Genomic DNA, 25,339 nt, shown 5'->3' with positions numbered 1-25,339 from the left:
AATGCCAGAGCATCCGGAAGTTCCCCGGGACTTTAAACTTCTCTCACCTTTTATCCATGCCCGGGAAGCCTTGGAAAACCAGTCCTTCCTTTCGTCCGTGTTGATTGGGTGGGGGGGGCAATCTGGTTCATTATGGGATAGGGCCCCGGCCTGAAGATCCTGTGGACCAGGTCATAGATGCATTTGGTCAAGCCGAGTCACAGGCTGGTAAATTACTCTCCCCTCTGTATTTTATTTTTCCAACTCCCAACTTTGGTGCAGTAGAAGAAGACATGATTAAGGCCAGTCTTCTCGAGGCGGCCGCTAAGAGGAAGGCCGAGCAAAAACAAGCTTGGGCAGAGAAGAGGGCCCGGGAGGCTCAAGAAGAAGAAGAACGCCGAGCCCGGGCAGAGGCTGTGGCGCGGGAAGAATCCGTTCCTACTAGGGAGGAGACTGCCCCTCTGGTTAGCGAGGAGGACCCGACTCCTTTAAACCACCGAAAGAGGAAAGCGGCTGCGGATCCAATCATAGAGACAATCACCGTGGAGGAGGAGCCCGAGGTGTCTACCCAATCACCCATTCCTCCCGGTTCTTCTGCTGGTCCCCATCTCCAGGGTGGGGCTTCCTCGGATTTGCCAAATCTTTTTGGCGATGAAGTGAGCACAGATCTTACCAAGATGGTGCGAGGCTTTCTCCGTCCTATTGAGGTGGATCATCTAAAGAGACTTCATCCAAACCAGAAATTGTATGAAGGGGTTTCCCGATCCTTTTCTGTGAGTCCAATTTACCTTTCTTTCTCCTTTTTTTTTAGTTAGACCATCAATCTGACTTTCTCTTTGATTGGCAGGGTTTATAGATGCTGATATCTGCTTATGAGCAGGTTGCTGGTGCGGCCAAGCATGCGCACCAACAGGCCTCCTCCACTCGGGAGATGCACGATAAGCTGCTGGGGGAATTAGGCCGAGTGACAGAGCTTCACGAGCATGTCTTGGCCCGGGAGAAGGCGAGCTGGAAACAGCAGGTGGACCTAGTCCAAGCAGAACTGGCCGAGGCTAAGAAAGCTTTTTATGCCCAGTCAGAAGCTGCCCAGCTGGAGGTGCAGGCGGCTAGGGCAGAAGCGGAGTCCTCCCGGGTCCGAGCTGAGGAGGCATGGGCTGATGTAGATCTTTTGAAGGCTGCCCAGGAAGAACAAATCGTACCTTCGAAATCTGGAAGTACAAACAAAAACGTTAGAAGGGGGCCGGAAGATTGTTCTGGCGTAGCCCCTCCGACACTCAAGTCAGAGAATAGAAAACAAAAAGAATATTGTGTGTGTAGATGAGTGTATGAATCAATAAACAATGAATGAAACCTGATATTTATAGGAGAAAAATAGAGTCCTAAATTTGTAGATTTAGATCCTCAGAATCTTGTAGAAAATTAGGTTAAATCTTGGGGCTCTATTGCGTAGATGACATCCCATGAATTTCTGAATACCGGGGCAATAATTATCTGAGCTACCGAGAGTGGGCCGGACCATCTTCGGTCCGAAGGTATCAATATAAATGTATAGATATATAGATAGTGATGATGATGATGTTATGTTTGAAAAAATCTTTTTAATGAAAAACACTGACCTATTATTTTGACTGGCTTAACTTTTTAAATTAGTCCCAAGCCCTAAAAATTAAAATAAATTATTGTTTTAGCTAATTATTTTTATACATACAATTTAGCAAATTAAAAATATACAGTGATGATTTTCACGATTGACCTATATGAGGCATACATTTTAATTATCAATTACATCACTATGAGTTTCATAAATTTTTTACGGGTTTAATTAAATATTGCACACTACAGATAGACGTGATCTCGCGTAGGCACGCTAATAAATTATGGTGAAGGTATTACTCTCGCCGCACATCTAAGGGGGTTGTATTGGTTATAAACTTTTAATGACTTTTTGGAGTTTAAAAGTCTAGAGGTATTCAAACTAGACTTTTATATACTCCATAAAAGTTTAGTGGTATTCAATGTAAACTTTGTAGAATTTTAAAAAGTCATGTGGTATTCAAATTTGACTTTTAAAAACTCTACAAAAGTCTATAGGTATTCAAAATGTCAATAGATTTTTAATGACTCTATGGAATTCTATTAAGTACAAGAATTATAGCCTAAGGTACAACAATAAAATGTCAACAAAAGTCTTTGATTCAACCTAAAGATTTAGATGTACATTTAATTGAGAAATCTCTCAAATTCAATACAAACTTTCATTCTTTTCTTATCTATTTATTTTTCCTTTTATTTGTACTTTTTAAAAACATAATTAAAATTTAATTTTTTTATTAATTATTATATAACATTTTATTTTTAATTATTTTCTTTAATTTTAGTTAATCTATATATTAAATTATTGTATAAGCAAATTCATACCAATACTATACCAAAATTTTCGGTATACCGAACCAAAAAAACTTTAAGTTTTAAAAAAATTTATAATTTATTGTTTTAAAATATTATATATTTTAAAATTTTTGTATATTTTTCCGATATTTCGGTATATACCAAAATTTTCAAATTGGATATCGTTACCGTACCGAAAAATTCGGTACCGTACAGTATCGAAATCTTCGGTATACTTAAAATTCGGTAAATTCAATATTTTTTTGTTATGGTAATCTCGGTATACCGAAAATTCGGTATTTTTTCCAACCCCTAACAAGGCTTGTATTGGCATGTGCTATATTACACAATTTTCTTTGAAAGAAGTGTCAATTTGATGAATTTCAAATTGAACTAGATAATGAAGCTCAATTGTCTTCATCAGCACAAGTTTATGAAGGTGACGACTTTGATAAGTTATTTAATACTCAAAAACAACAACGAGCAAATGCTAATGCATGGAGGGATATCATAGCCAATGGAATGTAGAACGATGTTGATCAAATTGTCAGTAATGATTAGATTTTTTTATAAAAGACTACTTATTATTTTGAGTGTTCTTTTAATAAAATTTTATTATGAACTTATAAAAATATTATTCATTAATATGTTGAATTGACATAAAGAATTGAAATTTTGATTTCAATAAATTAGATAGTTCATTTGTCGTTTTTCACAAATTAAATTGATTGAACTTTTAAGTAAGTAAAATTCATTTACATTCATAAATAAAAAAAATAATTTAAAATTGAAGAGGTTATCTATGTCTAATAATTATTTTTAAAAAATTAATAAAAAATAAATCACAATTATAAACTACAAAATTCACATAATTATATGAAAAAGTTTACAAAAGTCTACAAAAATCTTGAAAAAAAGTTTATAAGAGTCTATGAAATTTGTTTTACAATTCTATGAGATTCCACAAAAGTCAATAAAAATCTATCAACTCCACAAAAGTCCATCATTTAAAAAAAGTCATTAAAAATCTTTGAAAATATAGAATGAATACACCCCCCCTAATAGTCATAATTGGTGGAGTATGATGCATCGAAAAACTCGTGAAAAATTTAAATGAGATTAGAGAATATTCAAAGTAAATCATGTATCATGATAAACTCATTTTATTAGATTAGTAGATCTCTTGTGAGACGGTCTCACAAGTCTTTATCTGTGAGACGAGTCAACAATACCGACATTCACAATAAAAAATAATAATTTCTCATTGATGAGTCAAATAAGATCCATCTCACAAAATATGACCCGTGAGACCGTCTCACGCAAATTTTTGTCTTATTAGATATAAATTCAATCTACAGTTAATTTAAGTTTAAAATCAGTAAAAAACTAATTATACAACATGAAAATAAGAAATTCTAGTGTTGACATTATTAAAGTAAATTTTAAAACATTGCTGATATGACAAAATTAAGTAATAAGTTTTTTAAAAAAATTAAAAAATATTAACTCATCCATCACATTTTTGCTCGATTGCCTTTCAAAATAAATTTACTTATAAAAATATAAGTAAATATTAAATTATTTACTCGAAAAATGCGTGGTCCATTAAAAAAGCGATGTTCATGATCTTACAAATACCTAAATATTTATTACTTAGATAAAACGTCAAATATTTATTTATACTCTTAGGCTTAGTTTGGAAGTTGAAAAAAAAAATGAAAAAAATGAGAGAAATTACGTATTTTTTATTTGGGAGTTGAAATATAAAAAAATGAATTTCTTTTGTTTGGGAGTTGGAGGGAAATGATAAGAAAATATTAAATAATATATTCAGATTTTCCCTTTGTGTTTCTCCATTTCCTCCCACTTTCAGGAGGAAAAAATTTCCGTTTTGTTGGAGAATATTTTCCTTCAATTTACTTTTTTTTATTACTACAAAAAACCTCAAAAAAAAATTTTTTTAAACTTTCCTTCAATTTTTTCTTCTCTCTTTATTCGGATGCTCCCAAATGAAGCTGTATTTTATTAAAAACTAGTATTTAATCAGAGCGATGTACGAGATGATATTATTAAAAATTAATTATTATAAAAAATGAAAAGATATTTAAATTACAAAAAATTAATATAATTATAAAAAAATAAAAAATAAGAAATTATTTTTTTCTTTAATTCTGAAAAAACTTTCTTAAATACAATGTATGTCGATTAATTTTTTGGCTGATAATCACTATCTAATATCAAAATTTTAGATTGTGTTAGTCTAAGACAATTACATAATGCTTATCGTGTTTAGTGTATTAATATCGACCACCAAACTAAATACATATTTAATTCTTCAATTTTCGAGAAGCTATATATATTATTATTTTTAACATGTGATAAATAAATTTTTTTAAAATCAAATTCAATAAAATTAGTCGAACCTAAATAATCGGAACAACCAATTTAAATGGAACAATTGGCTTAATCAAAATGAGGGTAAATTTTTGCTGAAAAAATATTTTTTTTGTCAAACATTAGTTTTGGTGCATTAGCTTTTAGTTTATAGCTATTTTGGTTCAAATGTCGATATGAAACCGAACACGTCGTCATTTTCCTACATAACATTTGTATTTTTCGGTTTCATATTAGCACTCGGATAAAATCAAAATAAAATAAAATAAAAAAATCAAATCATTATACCAAAACCAAATTTTGAGTACCTGGTGAACCAAAACCAAAAAATAAACAATCAAGTAGAGGAAAAAAAACTCTTTTCCTTCATATAAAAAAAAACAAAAACAAAACAAAATTTTTTACGTTGCGGAAAGTTCATGCAAAGTGTACATACGAACACTAAAGACACTTGTTTTGTCCTCTTAACCTAGTTTTTAACACTCACAAATGCCACAAAACAGGAACATCTTCGAAACCTAGAGACGTATATACAAATCGACGATTCTTCCAAAGAAAAATATCACAATCAACGACAACACACAGTCCCTCTTCCAGAAAACAAGAAATCACCAAATTCCATGGAAAGCTCTTCAAGTTGTCAAATTCTATATCTCTTCGGCGCCAATCGTTGTCATTCAAATGCTCACGTTTTTGTCTCTTTATCAACCACTCTTCAATGCGAGAATACACTGTAAATCTTATATATATATATATATACACGCCTTCGTCCAACTTTATCCTCCAACTGAACCTGACCTGGAGAGCATTAATTGACAGATAGATCTTGGGTTGTCAAGAATCAGCTTCCTTTTATCCCTTTAATTGATTAGTTTTTTGCCTCAAAGATTTCGATATATCGATGGCCGATACATCTTTTCCAAGTGTCGAGGATTGCGCGTCCATTGGAAGGGAGAAGGATACAGTTGTTGCAGACATGGATGGAACCTTGCTGAGAGGAAGAAGCTCTTTCCCTTATTTTGCATTAGTTTCTTTCGAAGTTGGTGGGATTTTAAGGCTTCTCTTCTTGCTTCTACTCACCCCACTCGCCGGGTTTCTTTACTATCTAGTCTCCGAATCCGCCGGAATCAGAGTCCTCATCTTCGCGACTTTTGCGGGAATGAGGGTTTCGGATATTGAATCAGTGGCGCGGGCGGTACTGCCAAAGTTTTACTCAGAAGACTTGCACCCGGAGTCGTGGCGGGTGTTCTCAGCCTGCGGGAGGCGATGTGTGCTGACGGCGAATCCTAGAATTATGGTGGAGGCGTTTTTGAAGGAATACTTGGGGGCGGATATGGTGCTGGGGACTGAGATACTGAGCTACCGAGGAAGGGCGACCGGGCTAGTGGAGAAACCAGGGGTCTTGGTCGGAAGAAATAAAGCGGACGCGCTGAAGGCAGCGTTCGGGGAGAAACAACCGGAAATTGGGTTGGGTGATCGGCATACTGATATTCCTTTCATGGAGTTATGCCAGGTTTGCGATTTTCTTTTTATTAAACATAATATATAAGATAATAAACAGTAAAGCCAATCGTAAGATTTATTTTAATAATAAAAGTTTTATTACAAGTTCTATAATTTTAGAGAAGTAATATTTATCAGTATTATTTTACGTTTCCACTAAATTTTCATAAAAATCTCTAACTTGAGATATTGTAGTGCGAACTTAACTTGATTAACAAAAATATAATTATCAGACGAATACATAATCCTATATGTTTTACATTTAAACAAAATTGTACATTATAATTAAATCTGAAACTGAAATCATGAAAAAGAACTCCAATTTGTAAGGAAAATTTCTATTTTTCCCGAGCTTATGTTTCGAGAAGTTATTCAAAAAATTTGGTGGATGAAATATAATATTTCATTACAAATAACTAATAATATTAGTTGATATAAATAAAAATTTACAATAATTGATAGTATGATATATAAAGTGATAAAAATATCATTCCTCGAAATGATATTGTCAATTTTAATTATTTTTATAGTGTTTCTGATTTAACTGTGACACAAATTTGGTGAATCAAGTGTCGTACAGGCACTTTCATGTAAAAATACTATAAATACAACATAAATTATCAAAATTGTCAAAAAATAAAATATATGTATTAAAATTCAATTTTGATAATATAGACGAAACAAAGTTGGAGAAAAAGGAAAAAAAAAATTTCATGTTTTTATTAGTGATCGATATGATTTTTTTAATAAATTTATCAATAAAGTATTAAAGTATCTACAATTGATAAATTATTATAATCATTTAAATAATGCAGGAAGGTTATCTGGTGCCACCAAAACCAGAAGTAAAAGCTGTGACATGTGACAAACTCCCGAAGCCGATCATCTTCCACGACGGCCGGCTGGTGCAGAAGCCGAGCCCTTTCATGGCTCTACTAATCATCCTCTGGATCCCAGCTGGCTTCCTCCTGGCATGCTTACGTATCGCCGCCGGCTCCCTCCTCCCTATGCCACTAGTCTACCACGCTTTCTGGGCATTAGGCGTCCGCGTCACAGTCAAGGGGACTCCTCCTCCGCCGGTTAATAAATGCTCCGGTGAATCCGGTGTTCTCTTCATCTGCTCGCACCGCACTCTCCTAGACCCTATTTTCCTCTCCACTGCACTCGGCCGCCCCATCCCCGCCGTCACGTACTCCGTGTCTCGACTCTCGGAAATCATCTCTCCCATCAAAACCGTACGCCTCAGCCGTGACCGTGCCACCGATGCTGCGATGATAAAAAGCTTTTGCAAGAAGGGGACCTCGCGCTTTGCCCAGAGGGCACCACCTGCCGTGAGCCATTCCTCCTCAGGTTCAGCTCCCTCTTCGCTGAGCTCACAGATGAGTTGGTTCCGGTGGCCATGGTTAACCGTATGAGCATGTTCCATGGCACGACGGCGCGTGGGTGGAAGGGAATGGACCCGTTTTACTTTTTCATGAACCCGAGCCCAGCTTACGAGGTGACGTTCTTGAACAAGCTGCCGCGAGAGCTGACATTTGGAGCCGAGAAATCGAGCCATGAAGTGGCTAATTATATACAACGTGTGATCGCCGCTACTCTTTCGTACGAATGCACCAGTTTTACAAGAAAGGACAAATACCGAGCGCTAGCAGGAAATGATGGCACGGTAGTGGAGAAGCCTGCAAGGATCAAGTCGGATAAAATCATGGGTTGCTAAGCCATTGGAAAGGATATGAATAAATTTTGAGAACAAATCTTCCTCAAAAAAATTGACTCACTTTTATATTTTTGTATTGTCTGATATGAACGCTAGAATGAAGATTAATGTAATACATTGTGTACTCAACACATAGGAATTGTCTCTCTTTTATTCAAGAAGAATAATGGTACGTACGTATAAAGGAAATATATTTTCTCCAGTTTTAATAATTCCTCTCATGTATTTAGCATTTGAACCGGCGGGCAAAAATTCTTCCATATTTCATTTTCTTGACCAAAACCCAACTGAGATAACCATGTCATGTATTTTTGAGTAATAATAATGACATCATATGTGTAATTAGGAAAACGCATTTCCCTAAAGCACATGTCTTACTTTGGCCGGAGAATCCTTGGATTATTAACTCATCAAATGTTATAAAATATCTTCACCCGTAGGTAAATGGTGAATCTCTGACTACAATGTATAGGCTCTTACGTATTTCTCTACCACACCCAACCTAGCCACATGTTGATCCACAATGGAGTCGGTAAACGGATCAAAGAGCATGCTAGTACGTAGAGCCTCTATGTTGTCCGGAGTCAAAAGACTAATGATGTACAACCATAACTGCGGATTATTCCACTTGATAAGTGATAACTAATTGAACAGTTTGAGGGAGGCTTGTTCAGTGTATGATCAAATGATCAGTCATCTGTACGAACGGACATTTCCGTGCCCTTACCAATTAAACATAGCGTTCACATGACATATGTTATTCTCAAACTCAAACGATCTTTATCCTTATTTTAGGCTGCTGATTTGACTAGGAACATGTTTAGTATATACGATATACTTTCTAATGAATTTTATGATCTTACATTGCGAGACAGTGCTCATAGTACCTTTTGTATATTCAAGAACTTTATCTATGCATCTTGCATGTGTATACAGATAAATTTATTGTCATAATTAGATAAAATCGTAAAATATTATTAAAATAAATATTGTTTTTACATGAGTCAATAACGCTCAAGCCACAAGTTGGCTTGCTAGACATGTATTCTAACACTATCACACTTGTCATATAGCCAACAATGGTCCTGGCAGGAGTTTCGTCAGTGAATCAGCAATGTTATCTACAGATGAGACTCTCTCTACTGATGTGTTTCATCTTCCTACAATCTCTCGGATTATGTGAAACTTTCTCAGTATATGTTTGGATTTCTTATGAGACCTCGGTTTCTTTGTTTGCACAACGGAACAGGTCTTGTCGTAGTAGATCAGGATTGGATCAATTATTTGAGGAATGATCAAGTGCACGTTCTATTTTCTCTAGGAAAGAGGCATTGGTCATCTTTTCTTTCAGACCAGACTCGTATAGCCACCATTGCATCAGATATGTTTGTAGGAAGAGAAAGGTTTGCAACTCTTTTGTTAATGAGACTTACAGAAACTGTCATTTTATGCCTTTCTGATGATCAAAACTTCTGGGAAGAGATCAAATATGTTGAGAGACCTTTAGGTCCACTCAGAGCTTCAATAGGTTCCTAGATTTCATTTTTCAAAGATTAGAACAATCTTTTATCTACATTTTCTGAGACTCACCGGCCATATGTGTTGATCCTTTTTTGACAGTTCTACTTGGATATGGAGTTTGTTATACTTATTTCGTCTCAAGGGCGTTACCTGTCACGTAAACTACATCAAGTGATCAAGAACATTATAAGCAGAGCTATTGAAGCATTGCAGGCAACCAAGATTGATCCATACAGGTATTACACTTTAGATGACAATAAGCTACACTTATTTAACGCGCACCACGCACCTGTCATGAGCCCTTAGACGCAAGGAGTAAGGCCATATGTGTGTCTTATCAAAGTAAGATGCACCAAGATTGATTTCTATTAATATACATATCATGAAGTGAATGTTTGCTATAATATTATACAGCAACTAAATATTATATCTATCTATTACCTATATAAAAGAACCAATATTGAACACATTGTGAATTGTCATTTATGTCCTTTGGTTGTGAATTGTCATTTATGTCCTTTGGTTTGTGAATTGAATTGTCATTTATGTCCTTTGGTTTGTGAATTGAATTGTCATTTTAATCTATTAATTAATTAATTAATTAACCTATATAAAAGAGCCTATAACATTGTGAATTGTCGTTTATATCCTTTGGTTGTGAATTATCGTTTATGTCCTTTGGTTTGTGAATTGAATTGTCATTTATGTCATTTGGTTGTGAAATGTGATTTATATCCTTTTGTTTGTGAATTGTCATTTTAATCTATTAACCTATATAAAAGAGACTATATAAATTTTTTCTTGTTTTTATTTTTCACTATCTGTTTTTCGTTTTTTTCAATCTACTTTTAATCTGAAAGCTCTTGTTATTTTATTTTCGAAAAGAATTTATACCTTGTATTTTATTGTATCTGTGATATCACGTGTAGGTGAAATTATTATAATTAATTTTTGTTTCAAATATTTTTTATTTCATAATTGTATAATGTCATCATATTTTTCAATTTTTTCGCGTTAGTATCCAACTCATTGAGTTTGTCTTCAACATCGTACATACTCTATTCAGGTTAGTACTCAATTTGTTGAGTTTCTCTCCAACTTTATAAAAACATATTAAAATAATTATCGTAATTATTATGTTATAAATTATATTTTTTGTTGACTAAGATGACATAAAAATGAAAATTTATTGAATTTATAAAGTTTTACTTTTTATTTTGTGTGTTGAGATATTGATAAATTCAATATATTTATTTGAGAGATTAATGTTTTATGCCCTTTGGTCGTGAATTGTCATTTATGTCCTTTGGTTTGTGAATTGTCATTTTAATCAATTAACTTATATAAAAGAGCCTATATAAATTTTTTCTTCTTTTTATTTCTCACTATCTGTTTTTCGTTTTTTCCAATCGATGAATCTAACGAAAATACAGAAGCTGCAAATCTTAAGTCTGTTGAGATGATATACTTGATGAGCGCGAAGCTGCAAATCTCAAGTCTGTTGAGATGATGATATAATTGATGAGCACGAAAAGGATTTTGATGTTTTAGATTACTCAAAAATTTCACTTCAGTTATCTCTACAACTCGTGAACGACTCGGTGAAAACTCGACTTGATTTAATCGATTGCAACCCATTGCATACTTCACCTATAGGCCTTAGTGGAGTTTGCAGCTTAAATATTTATTAACAAGCACTTGAATCTTTGCATGAAAGTTAGGCTGTGAAAATTGAAAACTTCGCATGTTTTGGCAGCGAGCAACCAGAGGATGAGAGGTTTGCTGATGTTGCTCAAATCGCAGTAAAAATGTTATCAGGGAAAGCAAATTTCGGAAACACAGATCGCGATATGAGTAGTCCCACGGCCTCTGTATCAGCAAGATCGGTGTTCTCTGTTCATTCTCACGCCCGAACATCTAAAGCGTGGAGTTTACAAATGACCCAATTATGGGCAGAACGGGTGGCCTAATTATAGGCAGTCCAACACATTAAGATTGGAACTTGGACCTAACTCAACCCCAAAAGCTAGCTCAAGGGGGAAGGATTGTCCAATCCCATATATGTTAATTGTCCCACATCGGTTGGATAAATAACCTGGGAGTTGTATATATGGGCTTGGACAATCCTCCCTCCTTGAGCTAGCTTTTGTGGTTGAGTTAGGTTCAAGTTCCAATCTTAACAGATATTTCAGGTATCAAGAAAATTTTGGTGTAATTGAATTCATCGATTATTTCGAAGGATGTATGGAATCTTGTGAAATGGATTAGTAAATTTATGACTCCACCATTGCCTAACTCATCAAATTTCAACACCCAACGCGCAGAAAACTCCATCTGTGACACTGTAAACTTGAAGGTCTATTGCCTGAAAACATCAGTAAGGCATAGCTAAATTTGAAGAAATATGCAAATACGTAAATGGTCCGAGTGTTTTCCCCCACGGAGATCCAGGAAATCTTACAAAAGGTCTTAGAATGTCACATTTAAGTTCAAATTGTTGGACTTAAGAGCATTTGAGCCTATTGGGCTTGTTATTTTTGAATGAGAAATTGGACAAACAAGGCTTAGATAAATAGATGGTAAGTGAGAAACGTCTCACATATGAAAATAATCATGACATTGGTGAGATTATATTGAGTTACACTTTGTGAAGGTATAAGAAAGATTGGTCAAGAGGCTCTCTCCCGCACACGCCGGTGCAGGAAGGCCCAAATCTTGGGCCCGATTTGCAATGGAAAAATGCTTGACTTGTGTGCAAGCATATGAGCGCAACTTGGGTGCACGAATGTCGGACCGATCAAGGCAAAATTTCCCATCAAAGTTCACCTGGTTGTTGCTATTTTTTATTTTCAAAAATTCTATTATGGATAACCTTCCATCTGCATGATTCTCCATATGGCCTACCTGTTGGTGCTCTAGCTGGACTGACCTTTGGTGCTCTAGCTGGACTGACTTTTGGCCTTTCGGATGGCCACCAATGACTGTCCATATGGAACCCGAGTGCCTATATATAGAGGCAGCCTCAAGTCCTTCAGAATTACAAGACACAGTCTCCTGCATTCTCATTCCTTCAACACACTTTTTTGTTGTCTCGGCTGCTGCTCCTTTCTCCAACTGATGTTCCTCTGCCCTCATGATAAAGTTCATGTACCTTTCAGTTCGCTGTAGTGGTACCTCGTGCTAGGTTACTGCTACTTGTTCCGTCGTATTCTGGGAAACAGACGTCCAAGTACATCCTCGAAACACATACCGGAGGGGACGAATATGTTTTAAGGACAATGTATTTCATACATGTCTCGGTTTGGTTCATTTTAAGTTTTTTTCTACTGTTTTGTTCACTATACTATTCGGTGGTTATCTTCATCAAAACCTTTATGCACTATATTATTCGATATATTTTGTAACACAAATACATGTTAACGAACCATAAATAGATGAGAGTCGAAAGGATACAAAAAGACCACTTCCAACTCCAAAAATTTCACTTTATCATCAATTTCTCGGATATTACAAGTGTTCACGGCTTCTTCAGAAGAACTCGAGTCGCTGATAATTCGAATAATCAATTTCATTCAACCGCATGCAACACAACATTTGTTCCGGCAACTCTTCAGCCTTGTTACCCTGTCAAGCACATATTAACATGCATGCCTTTGGAGTATATTGTTTCAATTGATTGGTAACAGGAAGATTTAAACTTGCCTGAATTGTTAATCCAAAATCCAAGACACACAGCTTGAGTCTATCTATGAAAGTTTCGAATCCCTTTCTTGAAATATAGCTGAAACGATGCATGTCTAGATCGATTTCAAAATAACTTTCACCCTAAAAAGAACGATGATAAACAACTTTAAAATTTGAAATCGACTCAGGTTTGATTAATACGAGGCTCATACTTACAGAGTAGAATTCATGTTGAGGACGTGAAAGAACGGGTTTCTCGTTGTAGGCGTGCATGAGCTTCCTTTCTGCTGTGCTTAGAGGAAGGTCGTCTATATTTGCTACACGACCCAATATCTTTAACCTTTCTCTGAAGGGTGTATTTGTGTCTCCTCGGAAACCTTTAACTTTTTCTACTTCGTCGTCAATTAGCCTCTGTGAATCAGACGTTCATATACTTATATACAAATGAAAAACAAAATCAAACCCTGTTGATTTGAATTCATTGCGCATGTGACGAACAATCATCCATGTTAAAATAGAGCACAAAACCTTGGAATCAAATTCATCAATCACTAACCTGAATATTTTCTTGAAAATGGGGTGGAATTTCCTTGGCAAATCTATCAGAAAGCTTAAAATATAATACAAAACTTATTCCTTCCCCATCTGTTTCGCCCTGAAAAATTGATGCGGGATATAATGGAATCTGTCAAACAAGAAAAACAATATGATATCAGTATGATGATGGAAAAACCAAACCAGCTGGTTTCTTCATCGTACAGGATCATAAAATAAGTTGTTGGAACCAACTGCAAGGTATCACATCATTTCACATGGTCAAACAAAAGCTGTTGCCTTATAATCTGCTACAGCATACAAGCACTTTTCTGGTCTACTTTGGGTATTTTTGGTACCTGAATGTTTAAAACGAGAATCGGTGGAAGTTTTCCTGAAGAAGCGATGACAGGAAGATCCACAAACTGAGCAATGTGATCGATTTTTCTCTGGGATAAAAATACATCGAGGCCGAAAGGATAATATGCAGCACAATTTGAAGCAAACTCCTTCTTTTTATCCCTACACAGGAAACGGACATATGAATATGGATATAGAAGACGAAACCACATTCAGAAGTAGATCATGCATTGTAAAAGAAAAGGAGTAGAGTTAATTACTTGAAATAATTTACTCCCCGAATCTTGAAAGTCCCTGGATCAATATCTGACCAACTGTCAGCCACTCTCTTCTCCAAGGGACAAAACGGCACTTGGGAACCAGCTATAGGTTGGCGTAGCAGCACTTTCGAAGAGACTGTAATGCATAAACCAAAATATATTAATCCCTCCATCTCCATATGCGAAATGCAGTATTTACCAGAATTCACGAAACTTGAGCAAGTTTGTATACTATGATAAAATGACACATAAATGTAATAACTAAATCCCATTATCCGAATGTTAATATTTGTGCCATGTTGACCAGCATCAAAAAGATTCATCTATGCTCACGTAAATTGACAGCAGGATTTCCATCCTTCCATTTGAGTGAGAGTTTCAATGCAATCTTTTTCCTTGAAGCGGGAGGTGGGCTAGAGCTTCCAGATCTTCTTTTTGCGACTGACGGAACGGTTGAAGCCAGACAAGGCAAACAGTTGCCAGGAAGAATTCCACAGTTATCCAACAAACTATCATCCCCTCGAGTATTTTCTCCATCGAAGCATGATATTTCATCAAGAAACACATGCTGCGTGTCGTTCACAGGTTCATCGGATTTCCCTCGGATATCATAATCAATTTGAGGAAGTGAAGTTTCAGCAGCTCCACTCTCCAAATTTCGAGCAGAATTTTCCCTAGATGAATCTCTTTCATCAACGCCACTTAGAGACAGAGCATCTGTAGAAATAGAACAACAGATTATAACTGTATGATTAGCGAGATATACTCACTAGCAGTTGGAAGAAAAACGAAATTATTAAAAATACCATCAGGAACACTCTGAAAATCTTCGTCACTCCAGTCCGATTCCAGTAATGCATAAGAATCAAACCATGTTTCCTCCACACTTCCTGGAATTCCCAAGATGATGCATAAAAAAAATCTTAACCCAAAATCTTATTATCATTTCAGAACTCAAGAAATCATTAAATAGGCCTAGTTGTCAATTAAATCAAACATCGATCCCCTTATAAAGTCTACTTTGAAGAGAAGATAACACCAAATACAACAGTTTTACTGTCTCGGTAACATACATCTCGAAGAACCAATCTTCAGCTACTTCTAAAATGTGCCATGACGAAATTTAGAGCTTCAATATGCAAGAAATGATTCTCAAACATAAATTTTCCCATTTTCTATCAATGTTACACACAAAGTAATACGAGGAAAGAGCCTGAACCATGAAAAGTGGGACTGTTGAAAGGACGATCCACTGGTAAAGTTTGAATCTTTTCAACTCTATCCGACAATTCATCTCCTCTCCTCAAAGCCTTACTTCTCCTTCTATCATTCTTCTTTCTCGAGCCTCCAAATTTGGCTCCAACGCAATTCTCCTGTAGAGAGACGCATGCCCCCATCTCGTTCCTGTCGGCGAAGGGAAGAGATTCTTCCAAGAAAATCAGCCTTCAAGAAACGATCAGTGGCTAGTTCGATCGAAATCCGAAGTGATCATGCACCCATCTCTCTCTTCTTTGTATGATAAAATATCGGCATCAATAGTCTAGAGAGAGAAAAGAAAACATTTTAGAGAGAGGAAGCGTGAGAAAGAAAAGAATCCCTCCAACCATACTCCTCTCCTGCTCCCCGTATCTCTTTGTTACAATATATTTGCCATTAATTTATTCAAAATCCACAGAGATGCACGAATAAACTGACACAAATAGATGCACGTCAGCGTAAGGCCGTATGTGGATTTTCACAGCCCAGTCGGTCGAAAATTAAATATACATAAAAACAATCAGCCGGATTCAATTGGATCCAGTCCACCAAGATTTGTGAATGACGTAGAAATCAATTCAACCAAAAAGATTGGGGAAAAAAAAAAATGGGTCCTGACACGTGTCGGAAATATGAGGTGTCGTTGAGTTTTCGCTTTCGCTTGTCTGCTTCTGATTTCCATAGGATGATTTTAATGTTTTGGTATCGACTCACCAGTTTAGTGATTTGGGGCTGCTGTTTATTTAAAGGTTTCAAGTCCGTTTCATTGAAAAAATATTATGGTTTTTTTTTTTCGAATTTATACTGTTTGCTTATCAAATTCGTTTAAATAAATTTTTAAAACTATTTTTTTAAGCAAAAATTTATGGGTTTTTTTTATTTCTAATTCTTTTTTAAATTAAAATTAAAAAAAATTTAAACGTTTATCCAAAAATTAAAAGGCAAAAACTTGTGTAAGACGATCTCATATGTCGTATTTTGTGATACGGATATCTTATTTAGGTCATCCATGAAAAAATATTACTTTTTATGCTAAGAGTATTACTTTTTATTGTGACATCGGTAGGTTTGACCCGTCTCACAGATAAATATTCGTGAGATCATCTCACAAAAGACCTACTCAAATTAAAATCACTTCAGTTTTTTTTTAAATAAAATCATTTAAAAATACTGGATTTTATTTAACTGTTTTTTTTAATCTACAACTTATGTAATATGAGAATTCTTCGTCCCCTACCTCAACCCTTTGTAGGTACTTTCTCGTCATTCACACATCCAGAGATTACTCTTCTGTAATCCTACGAATTTAAAACTCATTGACATTATGATTCCATCCCAGTTTTTATTTAGTGATTTCGTTGTTTTACATTTTAATTTTTCTGTCGGAATTTTTTTTATTAAAAAGAATAAAAAAATCAATGACGTATGATTGGTGAATTGATGTAATTGTATGTTGACTTGCAAAACCAAGAAAATTTAATTGTAGTTGTACGTGCATTGCCCTCTACGAATTTGGATAGTAACTAGACCTGCTATAGAATCAGTAACCAATGAAGCCGGTGACCATTTTATTTTTAGTCCATTTTCCAAGGAAAAGGGGAACTTTAATTTATCCAAGTTTTGTGTGTGTTACGTCTTGAAGTTAGAGCCAAGATAGACAGAGTCTTTAGAGACATTAATGAGTAATTAAGATATTTGACAATTTTCTTGCCTAAAATGTATCCATTTCCATTAACCAAATAGGTATTCTTAAGTATCGGAAAAAAATATATTGAATTTTCGATATATCAATATTATTGTATAAAAAAAATTCTCAATTGCGATCCGATACATTAACAGTATCTAACTTTTCGGTACAGTAACAATATATAATTTGAAAATTTCGATATATGTCGAAATACCGAAAAATATATATAAAAAAATTTTAAAATATATAATATTTTTAAACAATAAAATTTTAAAAATGTAATGTTTTTTCGGTATAAAACATTATATACAGATATAGTACCGAAATCTAGATATACGGTACACTTTCGATATAATCGATATGCTAGTATTATAATATAATGAGAGGAGGCTGATAGGTGTGTACATGTCAATATCTCTAAATATAATATAAATAACTTATTTGGTTTGGTAGAATATTCGAAGAATTGATATTAATTAGAAGTTCGATTCTCTCTATCAAAATTTTCTCGTCTAGTCTGTCACTCAAGGTCTATCTAGGGATGACAACTTTCCTCACGGATTTGGGGCCCCGCGTGGAAAGCCCGAAACGGGGATGGAGATCCCCGATTTTTTCGGGTTCGGGGATTTAAAAAAATCCCCGATGTAATTTGAGACGGGTATGGAATTACAATCCTCATCCCTGAAATCCCCGAACTCGTCCCGAAAATAATATCAATAATAAAATAATAATATTATTAATATTAATAATATAATAATAATATTATTTTTTAAAATATTAATAATCTTATTATTATTATTAATATTGATATTGATATTAATATTAATATTCTCTCTAATAATAATAGATAATAATAAGTTTTGGTTTGAAAAAATCTCCGAATTCGTCATCGTCTTACCATATTAATATTTTTGAAACGGGGATGGGGGCGGGGATGGGAAGTTGATCCCCGAAGTTTCGGGTTTGGGGATTCCCCGAACTCGAAAAAGTGGAGATTGGGGCGGGTATGGGGGTGGAGATGGAATTCAGGGATGGGGATGGCAAACTCGCCCCCGCCCCGGCCCATTGCCATCCCTAGGTCTATCCAATGTGATTTACTTAACTAACGTGATTTACAGGTTACTGAGTTAACTCGTGAGTTTATCCACTTTGGGCTCTAAATCTACTTAATTAAAGAACAAAAGGACTGTGACTGCGACCGAAAACCAACGGAATGCATATCAAAAATAGATAAAACAGATTTCATCGCCATCTATATATTATATTTTCTTTTGGAATTTATATTTGCCCCCGATTTTGTCTTTTGCTAATAAAAATAGAATTGAATATCTTCAAATTTCAGCCAATAATTTAGTTTCCAATATATGGGTTCGGTCGATCCTATCCCTGCAGGCACTGCCTGCAGGGGTCGATCCAACGGCTCGAATTTTTTCGAGCCAATTTTTTTTTTTTTTACAGGGAGGTGGGTCCGGATCACTCATGTGGAGTGATCCGGGCCGTTCATTGCCCGTGTTGGCAAACAAAACCCAATATATGGACAACTCAGGTGTACCCGGATCCATTATCCACGACTGGGACTTTGAACCCACCATCAATTTTTGTTCCTCACCAAAAATTCAAATAACAATTTGCCAATGATGTGACTGCACTTTCGAGGCATTGATTACATCTCACGCATTTTTTTAAGAAATATTCTTATTCTGATGAAAGAAGACACAGTAAAATTGAAAGCCTAATTAAAGATTTCAAATTTTATAGCAAGAATTGTGGATGGGTTGTTACATAGTCAACAATCCTTATTTTCACAAGGCCTCATTTGTTGTGAAAGGTGAGAAACTAATTAATTATACATATTTATTTTATTTAATATTTAGCTCACATTTTACAAATGATTAAAGTTATAAATCATCATAGTATTCAAATATGTTAATGAATTATTTCTTCCAACAAATCAAACGATGACTAGAATGACGTGTGGTGTATTTAGTTTCTTCTTAAACGTGTATATTATATGAGTAATATTCTTAGGTTTTTTAAGAAAAATCGTACGATTTTAATTTCATATGAATGCTACATAATTCACAAAATAAAGGTGGTTGTTACCTACTATAAAATTCAAAAGGGAGTAAAAATTCGTGTGAAACAGTCTCACGGGTCGTATTTTATGATACGGATTTCTTATTTGGGTAATCCATGAGAAAGTATTACTTTTTATGCTAAGAGTATTACTTTTTATTGTGAATATCGGTATGGTTGACCGTCTAACAGATAAAAATCCGTGAGACCGTCTCACATGATAAATTGGGGCCCCCGGTTTCATTTCATTTAAACATCTGTATAATTTTGTTGCTGCAAAGGCTGGATTGTCACATTGAAACTCAAGTTCCAATCTCAACGGGTTTATAACACCGTGCGGAGGAATTCAGACCAACTCTCGGTGGTTGAAGTATTGGTCTGAGTTCCTCGTTTGATTAAATGTTTGCTCCGATGACGGCAAGCATTCGAATTACCTGGATTCACATCATGAAGGCTTCTGTTCCATTTAAGAAAGGAAGAAAAACTCTAGTGAAAATATAATATTAAATCCATGTCACATGGCTTCCAGTAGCTTTATATTTCTCAAGAATTCTTATTTGAGAATATGTTTCTTCAATCATCAAGGGGGAATCTGGCAGGAGGCGAAGGGATCTGGTCGTTGCTCCTCAAGTTCTGAAATTTCATTTTTGCAGAACACGTGCAATTTTAATTGTGATACCCCTTGTCTCACATCTTAAAAATTAAAAATTTAAAATGATTTTATAACGGACGATTTCTACAGCAACTTGGGTTAATCATTTTCGTAAAGCGATGCCCATTGTGCGGTTACGCAAGCGCGAGCATGTGCTTGGGGCGTGACAGAATGGTATCAGAGCAGGTCACAAGCAAGGAACACCGGGAAATAAGAGCTATGCAAAGTGCTACGTGCATGAGAGTCACTTTTTAAACCTGCGGGACATAGTGCTACATGACAGGAGCCACCTCTTGTACCTGTAGGAGCCACTTTTAGATTCTCGGCTAGCTCTTGAACATGTAGGAGCCACCTCTAGATTTTGGTGGATCGAAGGGTTAGGCCGCATGACTCTTGAAACTGTAAGAGCCACTTCTAGATTCTCAGCGTTGGTGGATCGAAGGTCAGGCTGCGACGAAGATGTCGCATAAAAATTAAAGATTTAAAATGATTTCTATGATAACTTGAGTTAATTATTTTCGTAAAATGAGAACGAATACGAAGTAGTGACTATAAGGTTCATTGTATAGTCAGGCGCGTGCCCGGGCTCAGAGTGTGACATCAATAATATTTGAAATTCATCGTTTGTTTTTTAAAATTTTCAGTCAGTTTCTCAAAATTTCATTGTCTGCTTAGTTCCATAGTTGTTTTGTCAGGGTAATTCTGTGTCAACCACGAAGTACGATGTTCTGACATTTTTACCAAAGGGGTTATTTGAGCAGGTAAGTAACCTCGATATGATGAATACTGTGTCAATATTGATGGTATCTTAGGGCTTTGCATAGTTGCCGGAGTTGTTATCCTTTCTTGAGGAATATTCTCTAATCTGTTGCTGTCATCAGAAAAATACCTGGGAGAAGAATTTAGATTAAACTAATTGTCTTAACTTGCCAATTTTACGTTGTCATCTACTGATAACCGATAACAGAATGATAAAATTATTATTTTGAGATATATGTGCAAGAGAAAGTTTGAATTCTGGGTTTCTTAAACTGTTGAAAAAGTCAATTCAACTAATCACTTGTATTTGTTGCATTTTAGGCAGAAGAGTGAGTGTTGTTATAAGAATTGTAGACGAATGTAACCAGTTGGCTTTTAGGATTTATGAACCCTAGTCAGTGAAAGACCATAGCTGAACTAGAAATATGAGACCTATTTTTGCGAAGTTTTGTGTTTACTATGTCAGTTTTTCTAACTGGTTTTACCTGATATTCCCTTGTTTAATTTCTGCTAACAGGGTGGCTAATCTCTACTTTCTCATTATATTAATCTTGTCAAGTACCCCAGTCAGGTATGTCACCTCAATAGTAGTTTAGCTTAGTGAAGGACTCAATAAAGATGGAACAATTTGCGTATTTTTATCATTATAATTTTTTAATTTTCATTTGGTATATCATATATGTATGATTTCTTTGTTCTGCAACTTCGGGAATGAATGGTGGCAATGTGTTGACAATTTTTTTTTCCTTCTGTAAGTTGATATCGAATTTATGTATGTTCATGCTGTGAAGAAGTGATTGGTTATACTCGGTTGTGATATAGCTACAAGTGTTTGTTCTTCAAGTCTATCGGATGTTTTCAACTCTGGGTTAGAAAAGTTGTATGGGAATGAATCACCTTGGTTCTTATAGACGACTGCAGAGGAGTGACTTTGCTTACACTCGTGTGTAAGTTTGAAAGGTCTTCTGATATGTATCCTGTTCAATACTTAAAAATACCGAGTATCTCTACTTCCTTGATATGTGCATTGGTTCTTTATTTGTTTGACTTGTTTAATTAGTAGCTGAAACTTTAGAATTCTGGAGTGTGCATGCACAGTGACATGGGAGTTAGGTAACTGGTCTTCTGATCACGGATCTCGATGCATGCCTGTTCAATGTAGACACATTTATGAATTCTTTGTTCCCATGCAGTCGTGTAAGTCCAATAACAAATGTGCTTCCGCTGAGCCTTGTGCTTCCTTAACGAGAGATACAAGAAGCTACAAGTTGGAGATGCATTGAAGTGTTGCAACAGAAGTATTGCAAGTTCAGAACTGGGTATGCATCCCATGGAAGAAGCTGCAAATTGGAGATGTTGTCAGAGTAGTTTAAATTCTATTGTATCTCTTCTCCTTTTTTGTGCCTTACTGTCTATTCTGAACTGTCTATAATGATTTCATTGGCTTTGAATGTGATTTCTGTTATCTTGGTGGTAAGCTTGGTGAATCTCCTGTCTTATCTATATGAAAGTAGCATTGCTAGAAAATCCTATGAGGTGCCATTTTGGATAATGGATTACCGACATCAGGGTTTGTAATTCGCATCAGTAGATGGAGATACGCTTGGGCTGCTGTTGAGTGAGTTACGGCAATTTAGATTACACGAGGGAATACAGCTGTTTAGTTGCTGCTATTAGGCTTTTTCGAAACAGTTCACCCATTGTTTGTATAAATGAATCTGCTCAAATTCTTAGACAATGAACTTAAGATTGCTCATAGTTGTCAAACATAATTTTGATGAATCGTGGATACTCATCAATATATTTAAGTGACAGTGGCTAAATCTCACACTTGATGGATGAAATTTTATGAAGCCTGGTAGTCATGAACTTGATTCTTGGTTTGCACCTATCAGTCAAAGGAACTAGATGTGGGGGGATGGCTTTGGACTGACAGCTTAACACTGTTTAAGATTCATGACCATGATACTCTTTCTACAACTTCAATATTTTTGACTGCTGAATTAATCATTCTATCCCACATGCATAACTATTCTTGTTGGATTTTGCATTAAAGTTGGATGATTGACTGTTTTCTGGTTGCAGGTAAAACAAGATGAATCCTTTCCAGCTGGTATTCTATTCCTTGCCAGCACAAATCCTGATGGGGTCTAGGTTGTTGGTGTAATAATTTCTGAGCCAGATTGTTGTGGTGTACCAAAACCTGTTAAATCTTGGATGTTACGTAAAAAATTATAGGACAGGACTACATATATAATCTCTTGTTGCATCTCCTTTATATTCTGATCGAATCTACATTTTAAATGCAGGCGAAATACAATTTAAGCAACCCAATAATTCGCTGTACACTTTTACCATAAACATGATTATTAATAAACAAACCTTGTCAGTCCTAATCAAATTTTATTGCGGGTATGCTATCAGATCAATATCTTCTGCCTATGGCGATATGTAATTTTGCTCTGTTTTGTAACAGTTTTTGAGTTGAGCTCAACTCTTAATTTTGTTGTTTTTTTTTTCTTATTATTTTAGTTTAATTTTGTGTGATTTGATGTAGCTGTTTGCTGCATTAATTCTATGTTAAAAGAAGAGAGATATAGAGCATGCTGGAATGGCTACATTTTAAGAAGAGTGCATCTGATTTCAGAATATATGTGATGAAAATGTAGATATGTGTGTGTGTGGAGAAAATCTTTCCAAAACTAAATCACAATAAAATCACATCAATGATATAATTTTAATAATATGTGAGATTCCAGAAATATTTTTTTGATTTCTCTCACTTTCTAATGACTATATTCTAATTTTCAATTTGTTCTTTATTCCTTGTTTGTTCCTTCTTTTATTTTGTTGCATCATATTTTTTAACTCCTGTTTTACATGTCTCCGGGGAAGTAATCTCAGAAACGCCGAATACATTGTTGGTGCAGTCATATTTACCGGGCATGAGACAAAAGTACCTCAATTTACTTATGTTGTACAAATTGCTCTCATTTATTTGCTTTTCATTTATCTAGTTGAGTTGTTTTTCATTTCTGACAAATGCTACTTGGAATGGCCTTTTGCCGAAGGCATTTCGTTAACATAGAAATAACAATGGATGATTGTTAAGTTTTATTTAAGTGATATTTGATATGTCTCAGTATTTATATGTTTGTTGTCTTAATCTAATTGTCCTGTGTTCAATCTTGTCCTTCCCACATTTTTGTATTCGTTTGGCATTTCAATGATGGCCATTGTATGTTTGAGGCTATGATGAAAACTCCATCCAAAAGAAGCCGATTGAAAAAGAAACTTGACAAGCATATACTTACTCTGTTTTGCTTTCTCTTCTGCGTGTGTTTTTTAAAGCAATAGGCAGGTTTGCGGTTTGACAGCTAGGAGAAGCAGTTTGATCTTAACAACAACTTTGTGGTGAAGAGAGAAATCTGTTTTTTCACTTGTCTAGTTTTGATACATGTTTTTTTATAAATGTATCTCAGGTTGCTATATTGACTTTTTTACCCTGATTACTCTCTATTAACCTGTCATTCCCTTCTCTCTATATGTTTCCGTCGAGGTAGGGGTCACACTAGTTTCCTCTGCTCTGTTTTCCGTGTCAGCTTTTCACTAATGTTCAGCGACTTGCTTTTGTTTTCAGATGATTAAATTTATTCAGTCCACTCAATTTATCAACAATGACTTGCATATGTACCATGCCGAAAGCAATATCCCTGCATTGGCACAGACATCTAATTTAAATGAAGAACTTGGGCAGGTAGAGTTTTTCCTTGATTATCTCTTTCCCTTTGCAGAGAAATTTTGTTAATCACTTGCTTTAATTTTGAAATATGGCAACTAAATGATGAATTCATGTTTTAGTGAATATTTAATTGTACTTTGGATTCTGCTGCTTGTTAATTTCTCTTGGTAAAATCTAGATCGGTTCATTTTGGCCTGTTCTTTCGACAGGTGGAGTATATATTATCTGATAAAACTGGAACTCTGACAAGAAACTTGATGGAAATTTTCTATTTGTGGAGTGGTATACGGTTCTGGTGTCAGTGAAATTGAGATGGGAACAGCTCAGAGAACTGGAAAAAAGATTGAGGTAAATCTATCTGCCATTGAAGGTGAAGTAAGTAATCTGAAGCTTACCATGTCTTCATTTCAACTACTGATCTCTATGATTTTCAGATTCTGATGCAATCAAATGCAACCTATGAAAAGGGTTTCAACTTTAATGATGCGTGGCTTATGCGAGGTGCTTGGAAGAATGAACCTAATCCTAAATCATGCAATGTAGGTTATTTAATTGATTACTAAGAAGCACAATTACACCAAATGTAAACTTAAAATTTACTCATAGCTGGTTTGCAACTTCTGTCCATATTGCTGCTTGCCTGTCTTCCTGCAATGATTGACTGATTGAGACAAAAGAGCTGGTTCTATCAGATAGTTACATTTCTGTGATCATTTGATTTTAAGTTTGATATTTTAGAATCTGCTTTTTTCTAGTGTATCACTATAGTCTATCATTGACATTGTGCATTTATATTAACAAAGGTTACATGAAATTCTGATGTCTT

The 25,339-nt window shown here is 35.2% G+C and overlaps 1 protein-coding gene, 1 long non-coding RNA gene and 1 pseudogene across 13 annotated transcripts; 2 read left to right on the top strand and 1 right to left on the bottom strand.

Moving 5' to 3' along the window:
• Positions 1-5,285: 5,285 nt before the first annotated feature.
• On the top strand, positions 5,286-8,117 carry LOC142534182 (glycerol-3-phosphate acyltransferase RAM2-like; annotated as a pseudogene).
• Positions 8,118-12,916: 4,799 nt separating this feature from the next.
• On the bottom strand, positions 12,917-16,155 carry LOC142534184 (uncharacterized). The gene is made up of 9 exons (XM_075641120.1): positions 15,560-16,155; positions 15,147-15,230; positions 14,674-15,057; positions 14,341-14,476; positions 14,080-14,242; positions 13,743-13,871; positions 13,403-13,597; positions 13,205-13,327; positions 12,917-13,126 (listed from the first exon to the last, which is right to left on the bottom strand). The coding sequence occupies exons 1-9, from the start codon at positions 15,735-15,737 to the stop codon at positions 13,031-13,033; spliced, it is 1,488 nt and encodes a 495-aa protein (XP_075497235.1). The 5' UTR covers positions 15,738-16,155; the 3' UTR covers positions 12,917-13,030.
• Positions 16,156-20,627: 4,472 nt separating this feature from the next.
• On the top strand, positions 20,628-25,339 carry LOC142534187 (uncharacterized). 12 transcript variants are annotated; one of them, XR_012816926.1, is made up of 5 exons: positions 20,628-20,773; positions 21,289-21,342; positions 21,594-24,528; positions 24,723-24,861; positions 24,948-25,339. It is a non-coding gene; the product is annotated as an uncharacterized LOC142534187 (long non-coding RNA). The 12 variants fall into 12 exon arrangements; XR_012816925.1 differs by having other exon boundaries at positions 21,563-24,528; XR_012816933.1 differs by having other exon boundaries at positions 21,289-21,718; positions 21,965-24,528.

This window comes from Primulina tabacum, unplaced genomic scaffold (assembly GCF_025594145.1).
Source record: "Primulina tabacum isolate GXHZ01 unplaced genomic scaffold, ASM2559414v2 Contig418, whole genome shotgun sequence".
NCBI classification, from domain to species: domain Eukaryota; kingdom Viridiplantae; phylum Streptophyta; class Magnoliopsida; order Lamiales; family Gesneriaceae; genus Primulina; species Primulina tabacum.
This window is presented reverse-complemented; position numbering and strand designations above follow the sequence as displayed.

What these genes read in the sequence shown, in the direction of transcription:
- LOC142534184 (XM_075641120.1), bottom strand. Translation starts at nt 15,737, where the DNA reads ATGGGGGCATGCGTCTCTCTACAGGAGAATTGCGTTGGAGCCAAATTT. An exon ending in TTTTCAGAGTGTTCCTGATG is followed by an intron (nt 15,058 to 15,146) that starts GTATTTTTAATA and finishes CTATTTCTACAG; the next exon opens with ATGCTCTGTCTCTAAGTGGC. An exon ending in TTCTCGTTTTAAACATTCAG is followed by an intron (nt 13,872 to 14,079) that starts GTACCAAAAATA and finishes CTTGTTTGACAG; the next exon opens with ATTCCATTATATCCCGCATC.